At 47.7% G+C, this 22,312-nt stretch overlaps 1 protein-coding gene across 1 annotated transcript in view; it reads left to right on the forward strand.

Moving 5' to 3' along the window:
- LOC307142746 (NACHT, LRR and PYD domains-containing protein 1 homolog) overlaps positions 1 to 21,945 on the forward strand; it is a 49,339-nt gene extending 27,394 nt beyond the window's left edge. Inside the window, exons 7-13 of the mRNA XM_079843818.1 lie at positions 2,838 to 2,915; positions 3,009 to 3,050; positions 3,582 to 3,653; positions 10,047 to 10,316; positions 10,588 to 10,674; positions 11,072 to 11,140; positions 21,023 to 21,945. Coding sequence (XP_079699944.1) covers positions 2,838 to 2,915; positions 3,009 to 3,050; positions 3,582 to 3,653; positions 10,047 to 10,316; positions 10,588 to 10,674; positions 11,072 to 11,138 — 616 coding nt within the window. The 3' untranslated portion in view covers positions 11,139 to 11,140; positions 21,023 to 21,945. The remainder of the gene's footprint in view (positions 1 to 2,837; positions 2,916 to 3,008; positions 3,051 to 3,581; positions 3,654 to 10,046; positions 10,317 to 10,587; positions 10,675 to 11,071; positions 11,141 to 21,022) is intronic.
- The last annotated feature ends 367 nt before the right edge of the window (positions 21,946 to 22,312 follow it).

A 22,312-nucleotide genomic window follows, 5' to 3' on the forward strand; every position in this document is an offset into this window, starting at 1 on the left:
GGAAATGTCCCCGTTTTACAGCTCGTTACCAACAAACCGCAGATATATTGGAAAAAAGCGCCCAACCAACATACAGCTGCTACACTGACTCTACTTGGTCGAGCGCGTGCGCCGCTACTACTTCATGAAGAACGCACCGAGTCGAGCGCCATTATCGTCAAATATCAAAATAAACCTTGTTGTCGCTTTCAAGGTAGTAACATACTAACTATTCGTTTTTAATTTAAAGTAATATTGTATGTGCTTTATAACAGAGCCTCAACAAGGTGCGGAATTGTTTTGTCCCCAAAAGTTATACACTTGCAACCAATACATGTGCAGAATACATATACTTTCTGCTTAAAATAATCCTAAAATGCTAAATAACAAGACCAGTTAAGGACAGTAAGAATTATTTTCAAGCATAAACGTAAAACTTTTGAAGTAAAAAAAGTAATTTATATAGTATAAACTTAAATACAATTATAAAATGTTACAATATTTTTTGAATAGTTTTATTTATCATATTTATGTTTTATTTTTGTAATGTGTTATTGTTAAGTCGTTACAATATGGTTTTTTTATTAAATCCAGACCAAAAATCCTAATAATCAAACTAAATCATAATACTTAATGTTAATAATAATATACTAATATAATAGGACTCCACAACAACAACAAAAACATTCAAAAATGTATTGTCCCTGTTTTTTAATTAAAATATAATAACAAACAAGATTTGAGTGATATTTTGACCACTCAAATAGGAAATGTCCCCGGTTTCCATTTCAGAAATATGGTCAGTTTTCACTACATTAGTTTGAATCACTACATTTTAGTGATAACAAATATTTGCAATAAATTTAGTCATGGATTATTATCATTTTAAATGTTCAAAATAGTTTTTTTTTTCCACATTTTGGAATTTTGTGTGTTTATCTGTTCCAAAGTTTAATAAATCAGACACTGATGGCACAGTGCTCTATTTTAAGTCTTTTTTTTTTCGAACCAAAAATGCTTTGCGCTGGTTGCGGGGTACTTGGCTGAAAAAATATTTCACAGGGGGTACATCACTGAAAAAAGGTTGAGAACAACTGCTATAGAGAACTGAAGAGAAGAGCTGGAATCTGAAGGGTCTGAGAGATTCTGTGTGGAGGAATGATCTCTGATCTCCAAACTCATCAGGCATTACAGGAGAAAACTAACAGCAAACAGTGTTTAATTAAAGGTGCCAATAATTATGGCCAACGTGTTTTGGAGAAAAGCATTTATTTTTGAGATTTACCCCACTTTCAATTCTTTTACTTCAATGAAAAGTTTTATTTTTGTGAATATTTTTTATATTTTTTAATGAAAGATCAAAAGGATAAACAATTCAGATTTATCTGCACAGCCATCTTTGATCATATTTACCAGAGGTGCCAATAACTCTGACTGTGACTGTACCTTCCCACTTTTACCATTTTCAACCGATATCAGATAAAAAGCTGTTAAAGGATTAGTTCACTTCAAAATGAACATCTCCTGATGATTTCCTCACCCATTGCAGTTTCAAAGGAAGGGCTTCAGAGGCTCTGCACGATCCCAGACGAGGAATAGGGTCTGATTAGTCTTCACATGAGCGCTTGGGCCGTAGGGTAGAGCGGCTCAACCTAACACTTTTTGACTTTCTCAGTTTGTGTAAATCCACTTGGGCTTCAGAGTATTTATTTTTCCCACATTAATTTCACACGTCTAGTACAATTATGTGGTTTTGTTTCATTAATACAGTGTTTACTTTTGTCTTGATTTACCCAAAAGAATGGAAGTGAAATGTGACAACATGCCCCATAGGTGGAGTTCATTATAACATGAGCTTATGACCGATTAAAATATAATACAATTATTAACTTTTTCAAATAAAATGAAATTTTTTAATCACTCAAAATAAACTAATATTTGAGTTTGACAACAAACACACCTCAAAACACAGCAATACAGCATAGATCAAAACATAATGATAATTAATAACTTCTGAACATTGACTCTCAGTCTTTATTCACCCTTTTCTCATGGTTTCGCAATAGAATTCATAAAAGTATAGAATATATTATCATATTTCTAATATGGGGCTCATTGTGACATGCCCCGCCTGCTCCACTCGGATTAACCCCGGCTCGTGTCTTCTACTGTCAGATCAGCATTAAAGAACATCTCAACTGATAAATAACAGATAGAAGATTACAATAATATCAGATGTGTCTTTTTTTAAATAAACACAAAAAACAGAGATGAAAAATTAATTCAAAGTAAGAAATTTATGGTTAAATAAATGTTCAGTGATATCTTCCAAAGATTATTTTAATTTTGACACATTTGTTTTCTCTAAATAATGTTGATATGGCAACGAGTAAATACACTAAGTTTGGTCATCCTGGCATGTGTGGAAAGTGTTAAACCATGTGTGTTACAACTGACCCGCGTTAGGTTGTGCCCGCTCTCCCTACTTCTGCCTACGTCACGTGACCTTTCTGACGCGATTACGCAATCCATGGCCATTGCAGAGCAGCACAAGATGAGCAGTTTAGGTTAAAACGTGTATAAATGTTTATTTGGACCTTCAACCGTTGGTTCCCATTGAAGTCCATTATGAGGAGAAAAATCCTGGAATGTTTTCCTCAAAAAACTTAATTTCTTTTCCACTGAAGAAAGAAACACATGAACATCTTGGATGAGATGGGGTGAGAAAATCATCAGGAAATGTTCATTTTGAAGTGAACTAATCTTTTAACTCTAGCTTTGACTGCCTCACACCTGCTCTGATCTATAAAATCAACATGAAACATAGTCTTCATAACTGCTTATATTTTATTTTAAAGGTTGGACACAGAATCATATTCTGATGTGGTTACTATAATTCATGCTGTCTTGAGAGGACGGACACTGAGCTCACAGAGGTAATGTAGACTCACACACACAATGCTCTTTCACTGGTTTCAGTTTCTCACTTTTATATCTCAGAGACTGTTTTTCTCTTTATGCCTTTTCAGTGTTAACATCGAGCCATCTCTGTTTATCCCTGAACTTCACAGGTAAAGAAAAATGCATAATGTAATCTTTGGAGATTCTCCTCATTTGCAGTGTCAGTGACAAATGAAGCACCAGTTTTCTCTCTCAAGCTGTAAATGAGGTTTTGTTCAAAATATAAATGAAGGCTAACATTTGAGGTGTGTTTTAATGTAGAGAGATATTATCAATCAGGAAACTATTGGGTAAAATAATGCCATTCTCTTGATTCGTGCTCGAGTAAAAGTGCAATAATTCTGATTGAATGTAAACAGAAATCTCTCAAAGGACAGCAGTCATTATCAATAATCATGATTATAAGATCAATACATTCTGATTATCAGTTTAACCATTTTGCAGTTTTCATTGACTGTAGCTAAACTAAAATCCCCAGACTAAAGAATAAAACTCGACTAAATAAAGAAATAAAAGGCAGATTAAATGAACAATAACTCATAGAGGTCATTTCTTTATTATACCAGACTCACATGCACAAATCCCTTCAATGTTTGTTTTTAACTTTTATATTTTTGTTTTTTCTGTGTCTGTCTTTGCAGAGAAGACCTTGACTTTGATAAATTGATCAGATATATATCAGTGAATCTGTCAATCAGTAAAGAACTGTCCAGGTAAAGAAATATCCCCTTTTCAAGCATAACAATTTAAACTTTCATGATTCTACATTTAAATATCATAGATGCAAACTCCTCACCTTTAGGTGAGAATTCACCTTTTTGAGATCAAAATAGGTCACCTGCGAGATTTGCGTAGATCAGATGAGAAAAAGTGTTTTGGGGAGGGCGGGGGGTCCGTTCAGGCTGATCTTTTTTTTTCTCGTTTTGTGAAGTGACATTACAGTAATAAAAAAATAAACATAAAAAATGAAAATAAATGTGTCAAAGAAAAACGGGCAAGGTTGAGACATGCAGCAAAACAAAGGAAGCGGGCCCTTGAAATTCTGATGGCTAAACATCACAAGAAATAGGGTTTAACTTATTTAAGCTAAGATGATTTCCAACATACATTTTATCTGGTTAATGTCATCTTGTTTTTGTTTAGTTTATATATTCAGCTCCCACATCTATTGAATCCTTGTTTGAGTGTTTTATAAAGGGTTGTTTTGCCCTACATAAAACACAACAACTTTTTCACCTCTTACCTGTTAGAATTAGTTTTCAGGCAGATGCAAAGATACTTAATAGTGTCTAGAAATGAGCATGAAAAGGGCTGGGCAAATTAACGGGGGCGATTCATTTTTTCAGTTTAATGCATTCATAATATTTAACGCAATTAACGCAGCGTCCGTTTTTATATCCATTTTTGCCCAGCATTACATTATATGATCATGCTCTTATTCATGTAAATGCTTTTAAACAATCTAAGCGCGACAAGACACAAGAGAACACGCTGTATGTCAATGTCCTGTCTGTCAGTGCATCTCATGTCAGCTAATCGAGGGACACTCTGACACACACACACACACACACTCGACGCTAAGACAGACTCGCATCAGTCTTGTGCTCACATTGAGTTCTCTTTTGCTCTTGAATAAACAATAACAGCAACACAGAGAATTTTGCCAAAACGCCAGTATTGTTGAGTATTCTCATATTAGGAGTCGTAAATTGGTTAAATAACGTCTTAAATGAACTTAAAGAGTTTAAAGAACTTAAATGAGGAAATGAGATGCGCGGGACAGCATGTCAGATCTGTGTCATGTTCGGCAGCAGCCGATCTTAAAGTGACAGCAGCACTAATGATGCCTGTCATTAATGTTCATCAAACATCAACGGGAACAGAGAAAACGTCTTGGTTACGTATGTAACCCTCGTTTCCTGAAGGAGGGAATGGAGACGTACGTCGGACCTGACCGTTTCCGGGGAACACAACTGGAGACAATAGACGCACGTATCCGGCCCAGAGGGTGGGAGTGGCATTGCAAGCCGACACTTAGAACGGGCACTTAACGCTACTGGCCCCTGGGGAGGCTATTGAATCTAGCGAACGTGTTAAGTGTCGCCCAGCCCGCAGCTCTACATATATCTGTCAGTGAGGCGCCTTGAGCCAGCGCCCAGGAGGAAGCTACACTCCTTGTCGAGTGTGCTCGCAACCCGAACGGGCAAGGCACGTCTTGGGACTGGTAAGTCAAGACAATAGCATCCACTATCCAGTGGGCTAACCTCTGCTTGGAGACAGCCTTTCCCTTCTGCTGGCCTCCGTAACAGACGAAGAGTTGCTCTGAGGTCCGAAAGCTTTGAGTCCGGTCAACGTAAGCGCGAAGAGCGCGGACGGGACATAACAAAGCTAGGGCTGGGTCTGCCTCCTCCGAAGGTTCACTACCTGGTCCCGGAAGGGAGTGGTAGGAACCTTGGGCACGTATCCAGGCCGGGGTCTCAGGACAACGTGAGAGTTGTCCGGCCCGAATTCTAGGCACGATTCGTTTACCGAAAGTGCATGCAGGTCCCCTACCCTCTTGATGGAGGCCAATGCCGTCAGAAGCACTGTCTTCATTGACAGGATTTTAAGCTCGACAGACTGCAAAGGCTCAAAGGGAGGGCTCTGAAGTGCTCTGAGCACTAGAGCCAAGTCCCAAGAGGGTAACGAGTTTGGACGAGGAGGATTTAGGATTTTGGGGGAAACGCATACTTGCGCATGTCCCGGGGCCAGCTGTGCGCCAGTGCATCCGTGCCGAGGGTGCCCCCGATCAGGGAATAGTACCACTGGAAATGGGTTGAGTCCGGAGAGGCAAACAGGTCTACCTGTGCGGCTCCGAAGAGGTCCCATATCAGCTGGATCACCTGGGGATGGAGTCTGGTTGGAGTCTGTCCGGTTGAGCGCACATGGGATCTGAATGGCACGAAGTGACCTCAGATGCTTCTGACTCCAAAGGAGGAGGTGGCGGGCGAGTTGGAACATGCAACGGGAGCGTAGACCACCCTGACGGTTGATGTACGCAACGGCCGCAATGTTGTCGGTACGGACTAGTACATGCTTGCCACATAGCGGCCCCTTGAGGCAGCGCAGTGCCAAGTGTACTGCTAACAACTCGAGGCAATTGATATGCCAATGCAATTGAGGTCCCATCCACAGACCTGAAACTGCATGCCCGTTGTACGTGGCCCCCCAGCCCGTGGAGGAGGCATCCGTGAAGAGCACAGCATGCCTGGACACTTGTTCTAAGGGCACCCCGGCCCGGAGAAACGAAGCGTCGGACCACGGGCTGAAAGTTTGGCGGCAGTAAGGAGTCACTGGGACCCGGTACTGGCCGCTCTGCCATGCCCACCTCGGAAGCGGTCTCATATGAAGCAATCCGAGCAGCATTACCGCGGCTGCAGATGCCATATGCCCCAGGAGCCTCTGAAAAAATTTCAGTGGGACCGCTTTTGAACGAATTCAAGCATTTCAACACCGACCGGACCTGCTCTTCCATGAGGCGCGCAGTCTGGCTAACTGAATCCAGCTCCATACCGAGATAAGAGATCCTCTGTGTGGGACAGAGTTTGCTCTTCTCTCGGTTGACCCGAAGGCCCAACAGGCTGAGGTGACTGAGCACCATGTCCATGTCCCTGTGTTCGCACAACTGCTCCTGAAACTGGGCGAGTATGAGCCAGTCATCGAGATAGTTGAGGATGCGAACGGCGCGTTCTCTGAGCGGAACAATGGCTGCCTCTGCGACTTTCGTGAAGATGCGAGGCGACAGGGACAGCCCGAAGGGCAGGACTTTGTACTGATATGCCTTCCCCTCAACGCAAAGCTTAGGAATGGTCTGTGTCGAGGAAGGATAGAGACATGAAAGTACGCATCCTTCAGGTCGATCGCGAACCAATCTTGGGGATGGATGCATTCAAAAATGCTTTTCTGCGTTAGCATCCGGAACAGGAGCTTGTGCAGGGCCCGATTCAGGACACGCAGGTCCAAGATTAGCTGTAACCCACCACCTTTCTTGGGTACAATGAAGTAGGGGCTGTAGAACCCCGCCTTCATATCGGCTGGAGGAACATTAGGACATCAGTAGGAACAGTAGGACATCGATCTCTGACCGCAAGACCTGAGCCGGCCCCAAGTGTTGTCTGAGTATTCCAGGGTGGGGCAGAGTGTGGGTGAGAAGGCCGGAGGCGTTCTTGGTGCCCACACTGCTGCCCCCTGGCGAGGGGAGGGGAGGAAAGACAAGGCCCGGAGGCATCGCACACTGCCAACCTGGCCCTCTTGGGGCCCTGGGAGAGAGGAAACTGCTCTTTTATTGAAAATGTGGGCAGAGATGTTTCGATACCAGTCGGGGCCCCCCGGTCCTCCTCCGGGGGGTGGGGGAGGGGTGCGGACACCATCTCCCTGAGAGCAGCTCCTGTTCTCCCTGGGCTGCCCATCTCAGGGCCGCTTGCCCTTGCACTTGCCTGCCGACTTAGCTGGGCCCTGAGTGGTTTGGGCGCCACCCTTACGTCCGGCACCCTGCTTCCCCGATGGAGGCTGCTGCTTGGGTTTCGCAGGGGCGGAGGCGGACACAGGGGGACGCCCTCTGCAACGAGCAGGCGGAGGTGCTGCCGGCGACGACTGGGGACGACTGGGTGAAGGCAGCAGCGGATCGTCGGGGCAGGATATTTTTGATGGCCTACGTCTGCTTCTGGGCCACCGAGAACTTCTGGGGCGAAGCTCTCGATGGCGTCGCCGAAGAGGCCGGCCTGACAGACAGGGGCGTTGAGAAACCGGACCTTGTCAGAATCCCGCATGTCTGCCAGGTTCAGCCACAGGTGGCGTTCCTGGACCACTAAGGTGACATCGCCTGACCCAGAGAGCTTGCATTGACTTTCGTCGCCCAGAGAGCGAGGTCCGTCGCCGCACGCAGTTCCTGCATAACGCCCTGGTCAGAACTACCCTTGTGCAATTCCTTAAGCGCATTGGCCTGGTGGACCTGCAGGAGCGCCATGGCATGCAGAGATGATGCGGCTTCCCCACAGGTGGTGTAAGCCTTGCCCGTTAGTGCGGACGAGAACTTACACACCTGGGAGGGGAGACGCGGGGCACCCCGCCAGTCCGCAGCGGTCTTGGGACACAGCTGCATCGCCACAGACCGCTCGACTGGGGGGATTCCCACATAACCCTTCGCCGCACCATCATCGAGGGTAGTGAGGACGGAGGAGTCAGTCGATCGGTTTCGAGCGTTGTAAGGCACTGTCCACGACTTTGTGATCTCCTGATGCACTTCCAGAATGAATGGCACTGGGGTGGGGTGCTGAGAACCAGCACGGGCCGTCCAGAGATACCAATCATCCCGGGAAAGCATAGCTGTAAGCTCTAGGTCGGACTTGGGCAACGCTGTCACACCCGAAGGGGGCAGGGCAGCCGAATCTTTATCCTCAGAGCCCATTAGCTCGTCCACCAATGCTGCAACCAACATCATATCCTCAGCCGGAGCCCCGAAAGTAACGACTGGAACCCCTCAAGAGGGGCCAGCGCTCTCTTCTGGAAACTCCACCGGCGCAGCGGAGGGGGGAGGGGCCCGAGGAGCCGTTTGACCCGTCGGGGATGCCCTCACAGTAACCCCTCAGGTCGCCACCAAAGTTATCAGCCAAAGTAGCAGCCCTCTGCTTTGCAGCAGGAGGGCCAATAGATCGGGGGATACGCAATGACACTCCACCCCTTTCGAGGTATTGGAGTCTGGACCGTAGAACTGCGATGGTCATGTTCCCGCAGTGGGAACATGAGTCATCCACGAACGCTGCCTCAGCGTGCTGAACACCCAAACACGTGAGACAACTAACGTGACCGTCAACTGGGGACAGAAACCGACCGCATCCAGAAACACACGGTTTGAATGACATCTTGAAAAAGACACAGGGTCAAACCGTGTTGCTCTTTCAGAAAGGAAACTGCTCTTTTTATGTGCTGAAGCACTCAGTGAGCACAAAAACGGAAAACGCCCAGCGATCCCAACTCCGTCACACCCGCACTGGAAGCAGCAGTCGTTCCTCTCACGAGACTCGTAGTCACCCTCTTCGTAGAAACAGGAAACATTCACTGTTCGGCTCCGAAGTATAAAGTAATGATCAAGCATTCCACTTCCTTATTTATACCCGCACCGCAGGGAGGAGCTTGGAATGCGTGGATCTCATGCCAATCTCCATTGGCTCGTTTTTAACACACTCAAAGTAGATTGGTCTCTGAGATCAGATCCCAATTCGTCGGTCAGTTCCGACGTACGTCAAACGTCGAACGCTTTAATGATGATTAATCTATATTTAATTTATTATTTATGCAGTTCTGAAAGGTGATTGATAACTATTACATTTCTGTATATGTCCAACAGGGAAGGCCATGGGTAAATATAACATTTATTATAATGGGTTTATGTAAAGATTGTTTTAAGTTCACTTAAATTAAAAGTAGTTTTTTTTAAAGCCTAATAAATGTTGAAATTGGGAGCTTTCAGTTATACTGTAATGTAACGTCATTAATGTTTTATAGAGACATTAGTATCAGTGATTCTGGCCTTCATTCATAAAAACATGCCATTACAACACATATTTAAAATATGCTGTCTTTAAATTGTTCTACATTCATTTGGAGAGTAACTGAAATTAATACAATATCAAAATATTAAAAACGTCAAAAATATTAAAAACTTGCGATTAATCGTGATTAATTACAGAAAAAAATGCTATTAATCAGTTCACAGATTCCCAGCACTAAACTATATTTAAAAGTTTCCTGACCTCGGAGAATGTTTTCTCTATCCACGCAATGTTCTCACCTTTTTTATCCCCCACCCGTTTGCACCCCTGAAATATAAAATTACATATATTAGGCCTATATTATATTATTATTATTACATATCATATATCATATAATATTATAGGTAATTAAATACATATAAATTAAGTTTTAAACTGCTCAATTAATCTCGCTTTTTTTTACTGGTAATGATATTCAATTTTTTTTTTTTTTTTTTTACTGAAAATGATGCAATAATAGCTGGTGCCAGAGAATTGTGATATAAACTACTAACTCTGTCCTTGATTGCTTTTTAGCGTCCGTATATGTATAGGCAGAATCAGTGTGAGTGAAGTCACTGTCACGTTTCCACAGTCCAGTATAATTAACTTTGACTGGACAAACGTCTTTCAAGAAATTCAAGCTTGGAAAGAAATTGATGATGAGAACAGAGATATGCCAATATTTCCCCTCCAATCTTTGCCTGGACTGAAGAAGATGGAGCTGAGTGTGTGGAGTCTGACTGAGTGTCGTGTTACTCAAATGATCTCTTTCGGTGAAAACTGCCCCAGTCTAAGAGAACTCAGGTACGACATGATCTCATGAAATCACTTGTGCATGCACATATTATCTCATGCTAAGGTAACAAAGAAGAAATGACTTTAACTAAACAAAGGACTGGTCAGAAATACATGGGCCCTCATCAGATGTATGTCAATTCATAAGTGCAATATTACACAGTAGAAAATAATTCTGTCACTCAAGATATTGCACAGAATAAACTGTAAATGTTAATACAGTGTAAACAATGCAAACATGAGTTGACTGTATAAATTTGTGAATATGTTCATACTGTAGGATAAAGTGTGAAGATGTACCAGAGGATGGACTCAGGCTTTTGCAGAAGTCACACACAAGGCCAGACTGTGAACTGACAATTGATTGGTTAGTATTGCTTTAAGGTTTATAAATATCTCATCTCAGTTTTATTTGATATGTTTGCTCCTAATTTAGAGGAACAGCAATCAGTTAATCATGATGTAATATTAATATATTTGATATTGTTCGATTTCCCACTGACAAAAGTCACAAATACAGTATCCTGTCCCCTATCTTTAAACCTACCCCTCACAGAATAATTCTGTGTAATTTATAAGCTTGGTTCCTCGTGGACAACAAAACAAGCTCAAACTTTTCTGGTATTACTACCTTTGGACACACACACACACACACACACACACACACACACACACACACACACACACACACACACACACACATATACTGTAAATATACTCCTCATAAAATACATCAGCGCATCTCTGTTATTTGCTACAAACAGGATAAAGTACTCCACCCATCTGAAAATCTCTCTGACTGCTGGTGGCTTTTCCATGGAGAAGTTGTGACCGTAAGTTGACCGTCTCCACTCACACCTGCTGATTTTCTTGCAGTCCATTTCCTCAGAAACACTTGTGTAAAGATTCAGTGAAGTCTTGTGCATGTGTTCACACGGGCCTTTCATGAGCCATTCTATGAGCATAAAGAAACATTTTATATTTGAATGAATAGGGTTCCCTTTCGAAAGGGAACTCGCGCTGCGTCAGTTAGGCGCTACGGGGAACGCCTCCGGCGTGACAGGTGCCTGAAATCACAATCAAAACGCGTCAATCCTATTGACCGGCGACAGCCTCTGACGTCATCTAGGCGCAACCAGGAAGTATAAAAGGGCGCCTTGCCAACATGACAGTATCTCTTCGTCTTCAGTGACTGTTTTTGCCTGTATCCTGGAGCGTCAAAGCAAGAATACCAAGCTATAAAGTGTACGAAGAAGCAGCGTCACTTCCGCAGGTGCGCAGAGCCGTGTACCAGGTACCTTACACCTGATGACACTCACACGCTCTGTGTATACTGTCTGGGGGAAGAGCACGCACGGGAGGTTCTCGAGGGAGCCTCCTGTGCGAACTGCGAGCGTTTTCCGTTGAAAACGCTCCGCTCTCGTTTGGCTCTCTTCTCGAGGGGAGAGAGTTCAGCAGCTGGGAGCGGCCCCGCTCACGCTGAGGCCGAGCGGCGGCTTCAATCTTGGGGCTCCGAGCTGGATCTGGCTCGTCGTCTGGAGACTGGTGTAGTGCTTGCAGACAACGAGCCAGATCGCGAGGGGCAGACTTCGGAGGCGGAGCGAAGTTCCTCCTCCTCGTCTGTGGCTCTTCCAGTGGAGCAGAGGATGGTTGAGGAGTCAAGTGAAGTGTTCGAGGCTGAGGCTTCTCAACCACCTTGTCCCATGTATGGGGAGCTGGTGGAGGTTATGGAGCGCGCCGTGGGCAGATTGCAGCTGCCTTGGCGGCGCGCTAGGAGAGATGACGTTCGTCTGAGCAGACTGGATGACCGTTATCTCCCCGCCCGTGACCAGCCAGCCGTTTTTTCCTGATCTCCATTATGAGACCGCGAGAGGATGGAAGAAGCCCTATTCAGCCCGGATCCACCGGCGTCAGCGGGCTAATTTTGCTGACGTCGAGGGATTACCGGAAGCTGGATATGTGTCGCTGCCGCCCGTTGACGAGACGTTCGCGAACTACCTCGCTTCCGGGCGGCCGTCGACACTAAGGGCTCCCACCCTGCCGTCAGATCCCCTTAGGACAACATCACGTCTGAACGGCAGGGCATACATGTCGGCGGGTCATGCCGGGGCGGCTTTACACACGATGGGAGTATTACAAGCCTACCAGGCAGATCTGCTGAGGGACCTCGACCAGGGGGAGGGACTAATCCCTGACGCGGTGGCCGAGTTGCGCCGCACCACGGATCTCTCTCTTAGGGCCACCAAACAAACAGCTTTCGCCATCGGTCGTTCGATGGCGGCTATGGTGGCCACGGAGAGACATCTGTGGTTGAACCTGGCGGACATCGCGGGGAAAGAGAGGGCCTTTCTCCTCGATGCCCCGGTCTCGCCCTCTGAACTGTTCGGCACCTCCGTTGAGGCGGTGGTGGATAGGTTCAGGGAGGCGAGGGCGCGCTCGGCAGCAGTCGGGTGTCCCTGGCCCGTCCCAGTCTGAGGGCCGGAGACAGGAACAGAGAGCCAGTGTTGCCTCTCGAGCGACCCCACGGAGGACTACGGCGCAGAGGAGGCGGGACACCCGCTACAAAAAGAGGAAGGAAGCTGGAGCTGGCAACCGGGACCAGCATAGGCAGCGGACTCCGCCCCCGAGGGGACGCAGGTGAACGCTGCCTCTTCCCTTCCTCTGGTTTTCCCCGGGCGCTTTTACATCAGGCCGGTGGGCCCATGATGAGCAGAAAATGTAAGAATTCTGACGGCCCGCCTGGCTTGGTTGTGAGAGCGCCCCCCTCAGGATGGCGGGCGGATACTAGCCTATGGCTGGCTGGAAGCACCGCTGGGAGCGATTGGTGAGTCCCCCTCTCTGAGGGTGAAACACTTCAAACTATGTTTTTCAGAACTCCTACACCTTCGCTCGCCTGAGAGGTTTTCTGGGGAAATTTGGATCGCCGCTGGATCGTCGCAGGGCCTGCAGCTCCCCGTGAGTAAGCTAAGAACGATCTTCTTTGCAACATTATGTGGTTGTATGTGTGAACACTTCGCTTTCTGCTAGTAGAGTTTGCTGGCTCTCCGTGCTATGTTTTCCCCACTATGTGGGTAACTGAATCGCGCTCTCGCCCGAGGGCTTGTAGCGTAGGGGGCGAGCTGTGTTTTTCCTAGCGTAAAGTGAAAAGTAGCTGAAGACCGGGTACGCGCTAATGCACGAGCTGTAGTGAGATCTGCGCCCAGCTCTGCGGGGCTTTGGGAAAAGGGTTTTTGGGGCCTCATTGTGTAATATTAGAGGTGATAATATTTCTCTCCCGGGCCCTGAGTAGATCTAGTGCGGACTAATGTCGCACCACTTGGCCTAGGCTTTGTCAAGGATGGGGGCGTTCCCTTCTGTTGAAGTTGGTCGCCTCTAGCCTGTCCTTTTATATAAGAACATGGCGTTGTTGGTGCATCCTTGTTTCAGCCTCCTCTGTTACAGAGTCGTCCGGCCAAGGCCCGCCCCCCTTCTCTGCGTTCTGGGGTCACAAGTAATGCAGACAAGGTGGTGCAGGAGACAGCGACTTCGCCATTGGTCGTGGGGTGGAACTAAGCGTCTTTTCGCCGGTTTGCGATTAGACTTTATCTGCAGTGTCCGCCTTTCGGAGCTTGGTGGCCGCCATCTGCTGGTGGCCCCCGGCCTCTTCCTGGAGGACGGTACGGCCGGTGGATTTCACATTTCTGTGATATTGTTCCCTTGCTTTATGTCTCTGCTTCACTTCCTTTAGGGCCCGGGTCGAGAGGGACATCGGGTAACCTTCTGCTAATGCGGTTCCGGTTGGATGCTCCCCTGAGGCCCGAGCATTGCCAATGGCTGACGCCCTCGCACTTATGGTTGGCCGCTGCATGGAAAGTAGGAAGCCGCCCCGATGCAGGTGACGTAAGTTGTACTCCCCTCGCTTTAGAGGGTCTTTGTCTAAGCACTTCCGCTGAGTACACTGCTGTTGGCAATGTGATTAGGTCCGTGTTTGTAGGCCCTGCCCAAGAGACTGCGCCGTCCTGGGGGCCCTAGGACACGGCGAAGCAGGTTGTCCCTAGCTGCCTCTGGGATGGAGCCAGCCCCAGGTGCGGGCATAGGAGCCAGCTGCCTTTGAGTGGCCAGCTTGGACGGTCTGGGCAGTAGGACTTCAGGACAGGTAGTAGGCGCTAACCGGCCTCCTTGCAGGAAAGTCCCGACACCGTGGCCCACGAGTGGGCCTCGGAGGCTTTTCTCCACTGGTGTCGACGTCAGCAGTGACCCGTCGTCTGGCCCTGGGGATGAGTCCCCAGGTGTTAACTGGATTTCCAGGCCTTCGTCAGCAGTAGACAGCTGCCGTCAAAAAAGCAGGTAGCAGCAGCCAGCCTTCTTAAAGTCTCGGCAGGACCCTTGGAGTCTGCAGACCCCCTATTCGGGGGGGGGGGGTAGGTCCTGCCAGGCCTCCCTGAGGGGTAGGCTCCTGGTCTGGGTTACCTTCGCTCAGGAGCTAGGCCCTGTTCGGCCTCCCTGAGAGCCTGCTGTGGTCAGCAGGCGCTGCCTGGTCTCCCCCGAGGGTGCACCATAGGCATCAAGTCCCTCGACGGCTGGTACGAGCTGCTAAATAGGTGGTAGGCCCTGCCGGGCCTCCCTATGGGCCTGCTGTGGGGAAGCAGGCTCACTCGACCTCCTCTGCGGATGGCGTTCCTGGGCCCCAGTCACTGGATGACTAGCCCGAGTGCTAGTGGGTAGTAGGCCTCATCCGGCCTCCCTGAGTGACCTCCCTGGAGGCAAACTCCCTGTGCCCAGCCACTGTGGCGGTGAGCACGAAGTGCTATGAGTAGCACCTTCTGCTATCAGGTGGTAGGCACGGATGGCCTCCCTGACGACGAGCTCACGGTTCCCGGTCGCTGTGGCAATGAGCATGAAGTGCTACGAGTAGCACGTTCTGCTTTCAGTTGGTAGGCACTGTCGCCTCCCTGAGGGCGAGCTCCCGGTTCCCAGTCGCTGTAGTAATGAGCGTGAAGTGCTACGAGTAGCACGTTCTGCTTTCAGTTGGTAGGCACCGTCGCCTCCCTGAGGGCGAGCTCCCGGTTCCCAGTCGCTGAGAAAGCGGGTGAGACGGTTAGCGAAGCGCTACGGACGGCATGTTCTGCTACTAGGTAGAGGCATTGCACCTCCCTGGAATCGTTCCCTGGTCCCCAGTTTCGGTAACAGAGCATAGCATGGGCTGCGATCAGGCAAAGCTGCACAGGCTTCCCTGAGGGGATTTGCTTGGAGTAGTAGGCCCACGTGTCCTCCTCTAAGGGCACGCTCTGGTCTCGTAGTTTTCTGGAGGGTTCCAGTCACTGAGCAGAGGCCGGCTCCCCGGCCGCTGTGGTGAGCATGAAGTGCCGTGAGCGGCACATTCTGCTATCAGTGGGTAGGCATGGTACCTCCCTGAGAGCGAGCTCCCGGTCCCCAGCCGCTGTGGTGAGCCTGAAGTGCTATGAGTAGCACGTTCAGCTAGGCTGTGAGTGCCCGATGTCTTGCAGTTGGTAGGCCTGCTTGGCCTCCCTGATGAAGCGAGTCCCTGGTCTTCCCAGCTACCTCGAGGGCTAGCACGACTGCGATCAGGTATCAGGCCCGTTTGGCCTTCCTGAGGACGAGCGCTGCTGTTGGATGCGCAAGTGGTCTATCAGGTTACCAGGTGGAGGCCTCTCTCGGCCTCCCTGGGGGACGAGTTCCCCAGGTGAGAACACATAACTGGCTTTACGCTGGCAGCTAGTGGCTACCCGCTATCAGGCGCCGGTCTCTGGCCGTTTGCGAGACCTGGAGGCGGTGTTCTTACCCTAGCATGACGAGGTGTCACTGCGCATAGATGATGTCAGAGGCTGTCGCCGGTCAATAGGATTGACGCGTTTTGATTGTGATTTCAGGCACCTGTCACGCCGGAGGTGTTCCCCGTAGCGTCAAACTGACGCAGCGTCTCGTTCCCTGTTCTCAGGGAACAATGGTTACATTCGTAACCTGAGACGTTTTGTGTATATATGGCAATCTTTTAAAAGCATGTGTTTAGTTAGATTTTAATTAGGGCTGTCAATCGATTCATCACACACTTATCGTGAAACTAAGCATATGGCATACACATTCCTAAACACATTCATTTTGTCATCATTTGCTATATCCAGCAAAGCAAACAATCAGACTGAAGGAAGATTCTCTCAAAACTATATTTTCTGCAGCTTCAAGATCATTGGAGACTCCAAAAGGACACCAAATAAGTAAGGGATAATCCACGGCTAGCCATGCATTAAAGGATTTTAATGCAAGACATAGAGGCGAAGAACCACCCGACACGAAGCGAACCGCTTATACCTTGGATATTTGCCAAGTTAAAAACAAAGCTGTAACGTCTTGATTGCGTATGTTACCCTCGTTCCCTGAAAGAGGGAACGGAGACGCCACATTGGAGTACCGACGAATAGGAATCTTGCTCGCGAGAGCCAATCTACTTAGAGTGTAACTAAACAAGCCAATGCACATTGGCATGCAATGATTGCACAAGGTGCTCATGCCACGCCTTGCGGGGATAAATGAGACTTAGGTGATTGCATCAAATCAGCCTTTTGCTGGGGAGCCGAGTAGGTAGACTGGCACCCCAGCAGGGTACACAGGACATGGCGACGGGATGTGGTGTCTCCATTCCCTCCTTCAGGGAACGAGGGTTACATACGTAACCGAGACGTTCCCATTCAGTCAGTCACTCTCGACGCCATGTCGCAATACCGACGAATAGGAATCCCTACCAAAGCGCCATGGCCTCTGCCCCCTTCCAGTGCCCTGTGTGAGCCACCTGAGCTCTCTTACCTGATGAGATGGGGCTCACACCGGGAAGTCCATCACTGCTGTTCCACATGACCCGCTCAGTGTTTTATTGGATAACACCTGGAAAGCGTGCCCTAGTGAAGGGGACGCTGCGGAGCCCACATCATACCCCGAAGGAGTTATGTGGAGTACAATGCTGAGCCGTAGCCCGCAACGGAGAGAGGGGGCTCAGTCCCACTGACGGGAAGGCTCTCCCAAGGGAAAGACACGGGCTTCCCGTAGGAGCGACCGTGGAAAGATATATGGGATTCCCGCAGGGTCACTCATATAACCCCAGCCCAATACCGGTTCTCAAGGATTCAGCGGCAAGGGGCCTGATGCCAGACGCTCCACCACATCCAGCACAGAGGGTGATGGAGGACTCACAGAGTTTGCTTCTGGAGAATATAAGCGCCATAGTGCAGGAAGCCGACAAGAACCGGAGCCTCTCAGTGCTTCTACCGGTTTGATATAGAATTTATAGCTATAGAATCTAGCAAACTTCTGCTGGCCTCCGTGACAGACAAAGAGCTAATCTGAGGTCCTAAAGCTTTGAGTTTTATCCACATAGATCCGCAGAGCTCGGACGGGACAGAGCAAAGCTAGGGCTGGGTCTGCCTCCTCTGGGGGCAGCGCTTGCAGGTTCACCAACTAGTCCCTGAAGGGAGTGGTAGGAACCTTGGGCACATAGCCAGGCTGGGGTCTCAGTACCACGTGGGTGTCACCCGGCCCGAACTCTAGGAACGGTTCGTCGACCGAAAATGCCTACAGGTCCCCTACCCTCTTGATGGAGGCCAGTGCAGCCAACAGCAAAGTCTTCATAGACAGAATCTTTAGCTTCTCTGACTGCAAAGGCTCAAATGGGGCATTCTGAAGTGCTCGAAGCACCAGAGAAAGATCCCAAGAGGGTATGGAGGATTTAACCGTCTCACCCCCTGAGGAGCCTGACGACCAGGTTGTGCCTCCCAACCATCTTCCCAACACGTTTCACTTCAAGGCGTAAGCCTGTCTTGTAAACGGTGCTCGTGCCGAAATTATGGTGTTACTACCATATGGTGTTAAAACCTCCGCGTCCCGTCCATGGGAAAGACATGAAGCTTCCACAGGTCTGGACGCAGGTGCCACAGGGTGCAGAAGGTCCTTCCTCAGAGGAATTGGCCAAGGAGGGGCTGTCACGAGGAGCATAAGTTCTGGGAACCAGGTCCGGTTGGACCAGTACGGCGCCACCAACAGGACCTGCTCCTCGTCCTCCCTGACCTTGCACAGTGTCTGTGCAAGTAGTCTCACTGGGGGAAACGCCCTGGGGCCAGCTGTGCTCAAGGGCATCCGTGCCGAGTGTACCCTCGGTCAGCGAATATAACCACTGGCAGTGGGACGTTTCTGGGGAGGCAAACAGGTCGACCTGTGCCACCCTGAACTGTCTCCAAATCAGCTGAACCACCTGGGGGTGGAGTCGGCATTCCCCTGGGAGAGCAGCTTGTGACAGCTCGTTGGCCACATGGTTACACACACCAGGGACATGAATGGCAAGTAAACGAGGCAACTTCAGACACTTCTGACTCCAGAGGAGGAGATGGCGGGCGAGTTGTGACATGCCACAGGAGCGCAGACCACCTTGCCGGTTGATATACGCAATGGTCAAAGTGTTGTCCGTGTGGACCAGTACATCTTTGCCCCTTAACAGCCTTTTGAGGCGGCTCAGAGCAAGATGCACTGCTAGCAACTCGAGGCAGTTGATGTGCCAATGCAGGTGCGGGCCCGTCCAAACCCCTGACACTGCCCTGTGTACGTGGCTCCCCAGCCTATGGCAGAAGCATCTGTGTGCCTGGACACCTGTTCCAAGGGCACTCCGGCTCGAAGGAACGAGGGGTCTGACCTTGGATGGAAGGATTAGCGGCAGGCCAGTGTGACGCTCACCCGGTGAGTGCCACGTTGCCACGCCCATCTTGGGACTTGGCCGTGTAGCCAAGTCTCATATGAAGCAGGCCAAGCTGTTTTACTGGCGCTGCGGCTGCCATATGCCCAGGAGTCTCTGAAAATGTTTCAGTGGGACCGCCATCCTGCCTTGAAACGTGTTCAGGCACTTCAGCATCAAATGGACATGCTTCTCTGTGAGGTGCACTGTCCGTTCGACTGAATCGAACTCCATACCGAGAAAAGAGATCCTCTGCACGAAGGCGAGTTTGCTCTTTTCCCAGTTGACCCGAAGACCCAACTGGCTGAGGTGCTGAGCACCAGGTCCCTGTGTTCGCACAACTGATCCCTGGACTTTGTTAAAATGAGCCAGTCATCGAGATAGTTGAGGATGCGAACGCCCTGTTCTCTCATGGGCACAAGGGTCCTCTCCGGGACTTTTGTGAAGCCACGGGGAGACAGGGACAGCCCGAAGGGCAGGACTTTGTACTGACATGCTCGACCCTTGAACGGAAAGCGTAGAAACGGCCTGTGTCGAGGAAGAATCGTGGCATGAAGGTAAGCGTCCTTCAGGTCGATCGCTGCAAACCAATCTTGGGGACAGATGCATTCGAAAATGCGTTTCTGCGTGAGCATCTTGAATGGTAGCTTGTGAAGGCTCCGATTCAGAACTTGCAGGTCCAAGATTGGCCGTAACCAACCAGTTTGCAGAGCCGACCAAGCGCTGGGTTGCCGTCACAACCCACGCTACAGTCTTGGAACTTAATGGCACACGGCATGCAGAGAAGCAAGAGGTTCGTGCTGGATTCCCTGACGGCAACTCTTTCTGATCTCCGCGGTCTCCCAGAGTGTCGAGCAGACCCGCGGCTGTGCTTTTACACACGAGCGGCGGCTGGCCAACAACAAAGGGGACTCAAGCTTCCCAAAGAAAAATAAATCGCGACCGACGTGGTCATGTTCTCATTAGAAAACGTGAACCACCCACGAACACCGTCTCAGCATGCATACGCCCAGACATGTGAAACAGTGTTTGTGGCTCTCAGTGAGAACAGGAAACAACCGCATCCAGAAACACACAGATAGAATGTCATCTTTAAAAAGACGCAAGCTCCATCTGTGTAGCTCTTTTAGGGAAACTGCTCTCTGTGGTGCTGAAGAACACAGGGGAATAGTCGCGGCGATACAGACAGGGAAAAAGTGCAGCCTGTCATGCACGCTCTCTCTCTTATAGAAGGCGATCTCTTACCAGCTATGAAAATGGCTTTCCAGCGCACTTAACAGCGCACCAAACCAGCACAGAGAACAGCCTTTTGTTTTTGCTCAAAAAAAAAAAATAGTAAAAGAAAGAGAGAAAAATCAACCTCGCTGCAGTGCCGTCACTCCAACACCAAACGAGGAGAGGTCCACAGAAGAGCTTTACTCATTATAATGTTAACACACGCTTTGTAGAGAGTGATTTCAGGACAAACAATTCACCACTCGGCTCCAAAGCAAAATGCTGATTTGATGCAATCACCTGTCTCATTTATACCCGCACGGCGTGGCATGAACACCTGGTGCAATCATTGCATGCCAATGCACATTGGCTCGTTTAGTTACACTCGAAGTAGATTGGCTGTCACGAGCGAGATTCCTTTTCGTCGGCACTCCGACATGGCGTCAAGTGACCGACTGAATGGGAACTGATGTTTTTACAGTGTAATTTTTTAACAGACGAGTTAAAACGGGTTATTTTCTTAAGTTGTGGCTCGTTAGTTCTAGCACTCCATCCACTTGAAATAAAGTAGCCTTCGGATTGTTTTTATTTGAACGAATTATCACATTTATTTAAATTCATTATTAAAAGAGAGAGACAGAACTGAAAGACATAATTTACATCATTTATGTAAAGGGCGTTTGATTTAGTGTTTGCACATTCATTTTTAACACTGGGTTGACACAAGTGTGTGTGTGTGTGTAAAGTTTTTTTTAAATATATTTATTTAGTTGTTTTTATATCACAGACTCCTCTGACAGTGAATCAGATGAAGACTGAGAGCCGGTCAGCAGAGAGCCGTATACTCAGAGCCCTGACCGACCCCTGAAGAGAAGCTCCATCCACACCTTCCCAGAGCCAGAGGAGGACGGAGACAAATGTACAATATGCAAATAGTTTTTATATTATATATTATTATATATCAGTGTAAGTTCTAATACCATAGCACTTGTTTATACACTTATTACACTAGAATGTATGTTTCAGTTACTATGTGTCAGCAATTATTGACAAAATGATAGTAAATCTGGATTAGGGATAGAATAGCTCTGAGTGTAACCTTTCATTAGAGCCCAACATTATGACTGTACATTAAAGCATTCAAGAACAGCAGCATTTTATGTGTCAAATGTTACAAAGGGTCATTTGGAGACTCCAAGTGGCTTTTTTTGGGAAGCGCCGAGGCATGAACTTAGATAAATGTGTAAAACGCTCATTTTCTAAAGGTATTGTTATCAAATGTGAAATTGGACTTGGTAAGGCTTCCTGCTGTGATCCCATTGTGTTTTCCAGCTAATATCTCCAGCTATTTTCATCTGCAGGCGTCGCTTTACTAAACTAATGTTGGCGGGATTGTATGTTTTATTTTTTCAGTGTGTTCAAAGTTCTGTTCCTCAACACCAGTGTGACTTACAGTGATTCTGACTGTTCAGGAACAAACCTTAGAGTGTCACCTTTCAGAAGAGCCCAAAACCTGCATACACTCCAAACGCTTCAAGAACAGCATCAATTTACTCTGGCTATGCCTTTTTCTAGGCGTTTAGGAAACTTTTACAGGGATTTTAAGAGGTTAAGTTTATCTTAAAGGGGTCATGAACTGTTTTATTGTTTTATAATGTGATTTTTACATCAACAATTATTTTGAAATAAAAGCATTTTTCCTATACCCTGATTTTAACTCTTTGTTTGCTCACTAATATATATATAAATACCCCCATGATATATCATGATACCAGAAATCATCAGTTTTAACCAGGACACGGAAGACTTTTACACTATAAAATATGTATAGAGCACAAAAATGGTCGTTACAACTTTTGTATAAAGATTTTCATATTTTTCTAAAAGGATTCTCACGCGCTCCATTCATTATTTATTATTCTTTTATACATGTTTGTTAAAAGTCCTGTATCATTTAATGTAGATCAGGGTTATTAAACTAACTAAGACATTTTCATTACATTAAAGGTTAATTAACATAAAATATAATGTATTTTACTTTATTTATTTAAGGCAAAAATGTTTCATTTTTATTTTA

Source organism: Gobio gobio (assembly GCF_949357685.1).
Source record: "Gobio gobio genome assembly, chromosome: 19".
NCBI lineage: Eukaryota > Metazoa > Chordata > Actinopteri > Cypriniformes > Gobionidae > Gobio > Gobio gobio.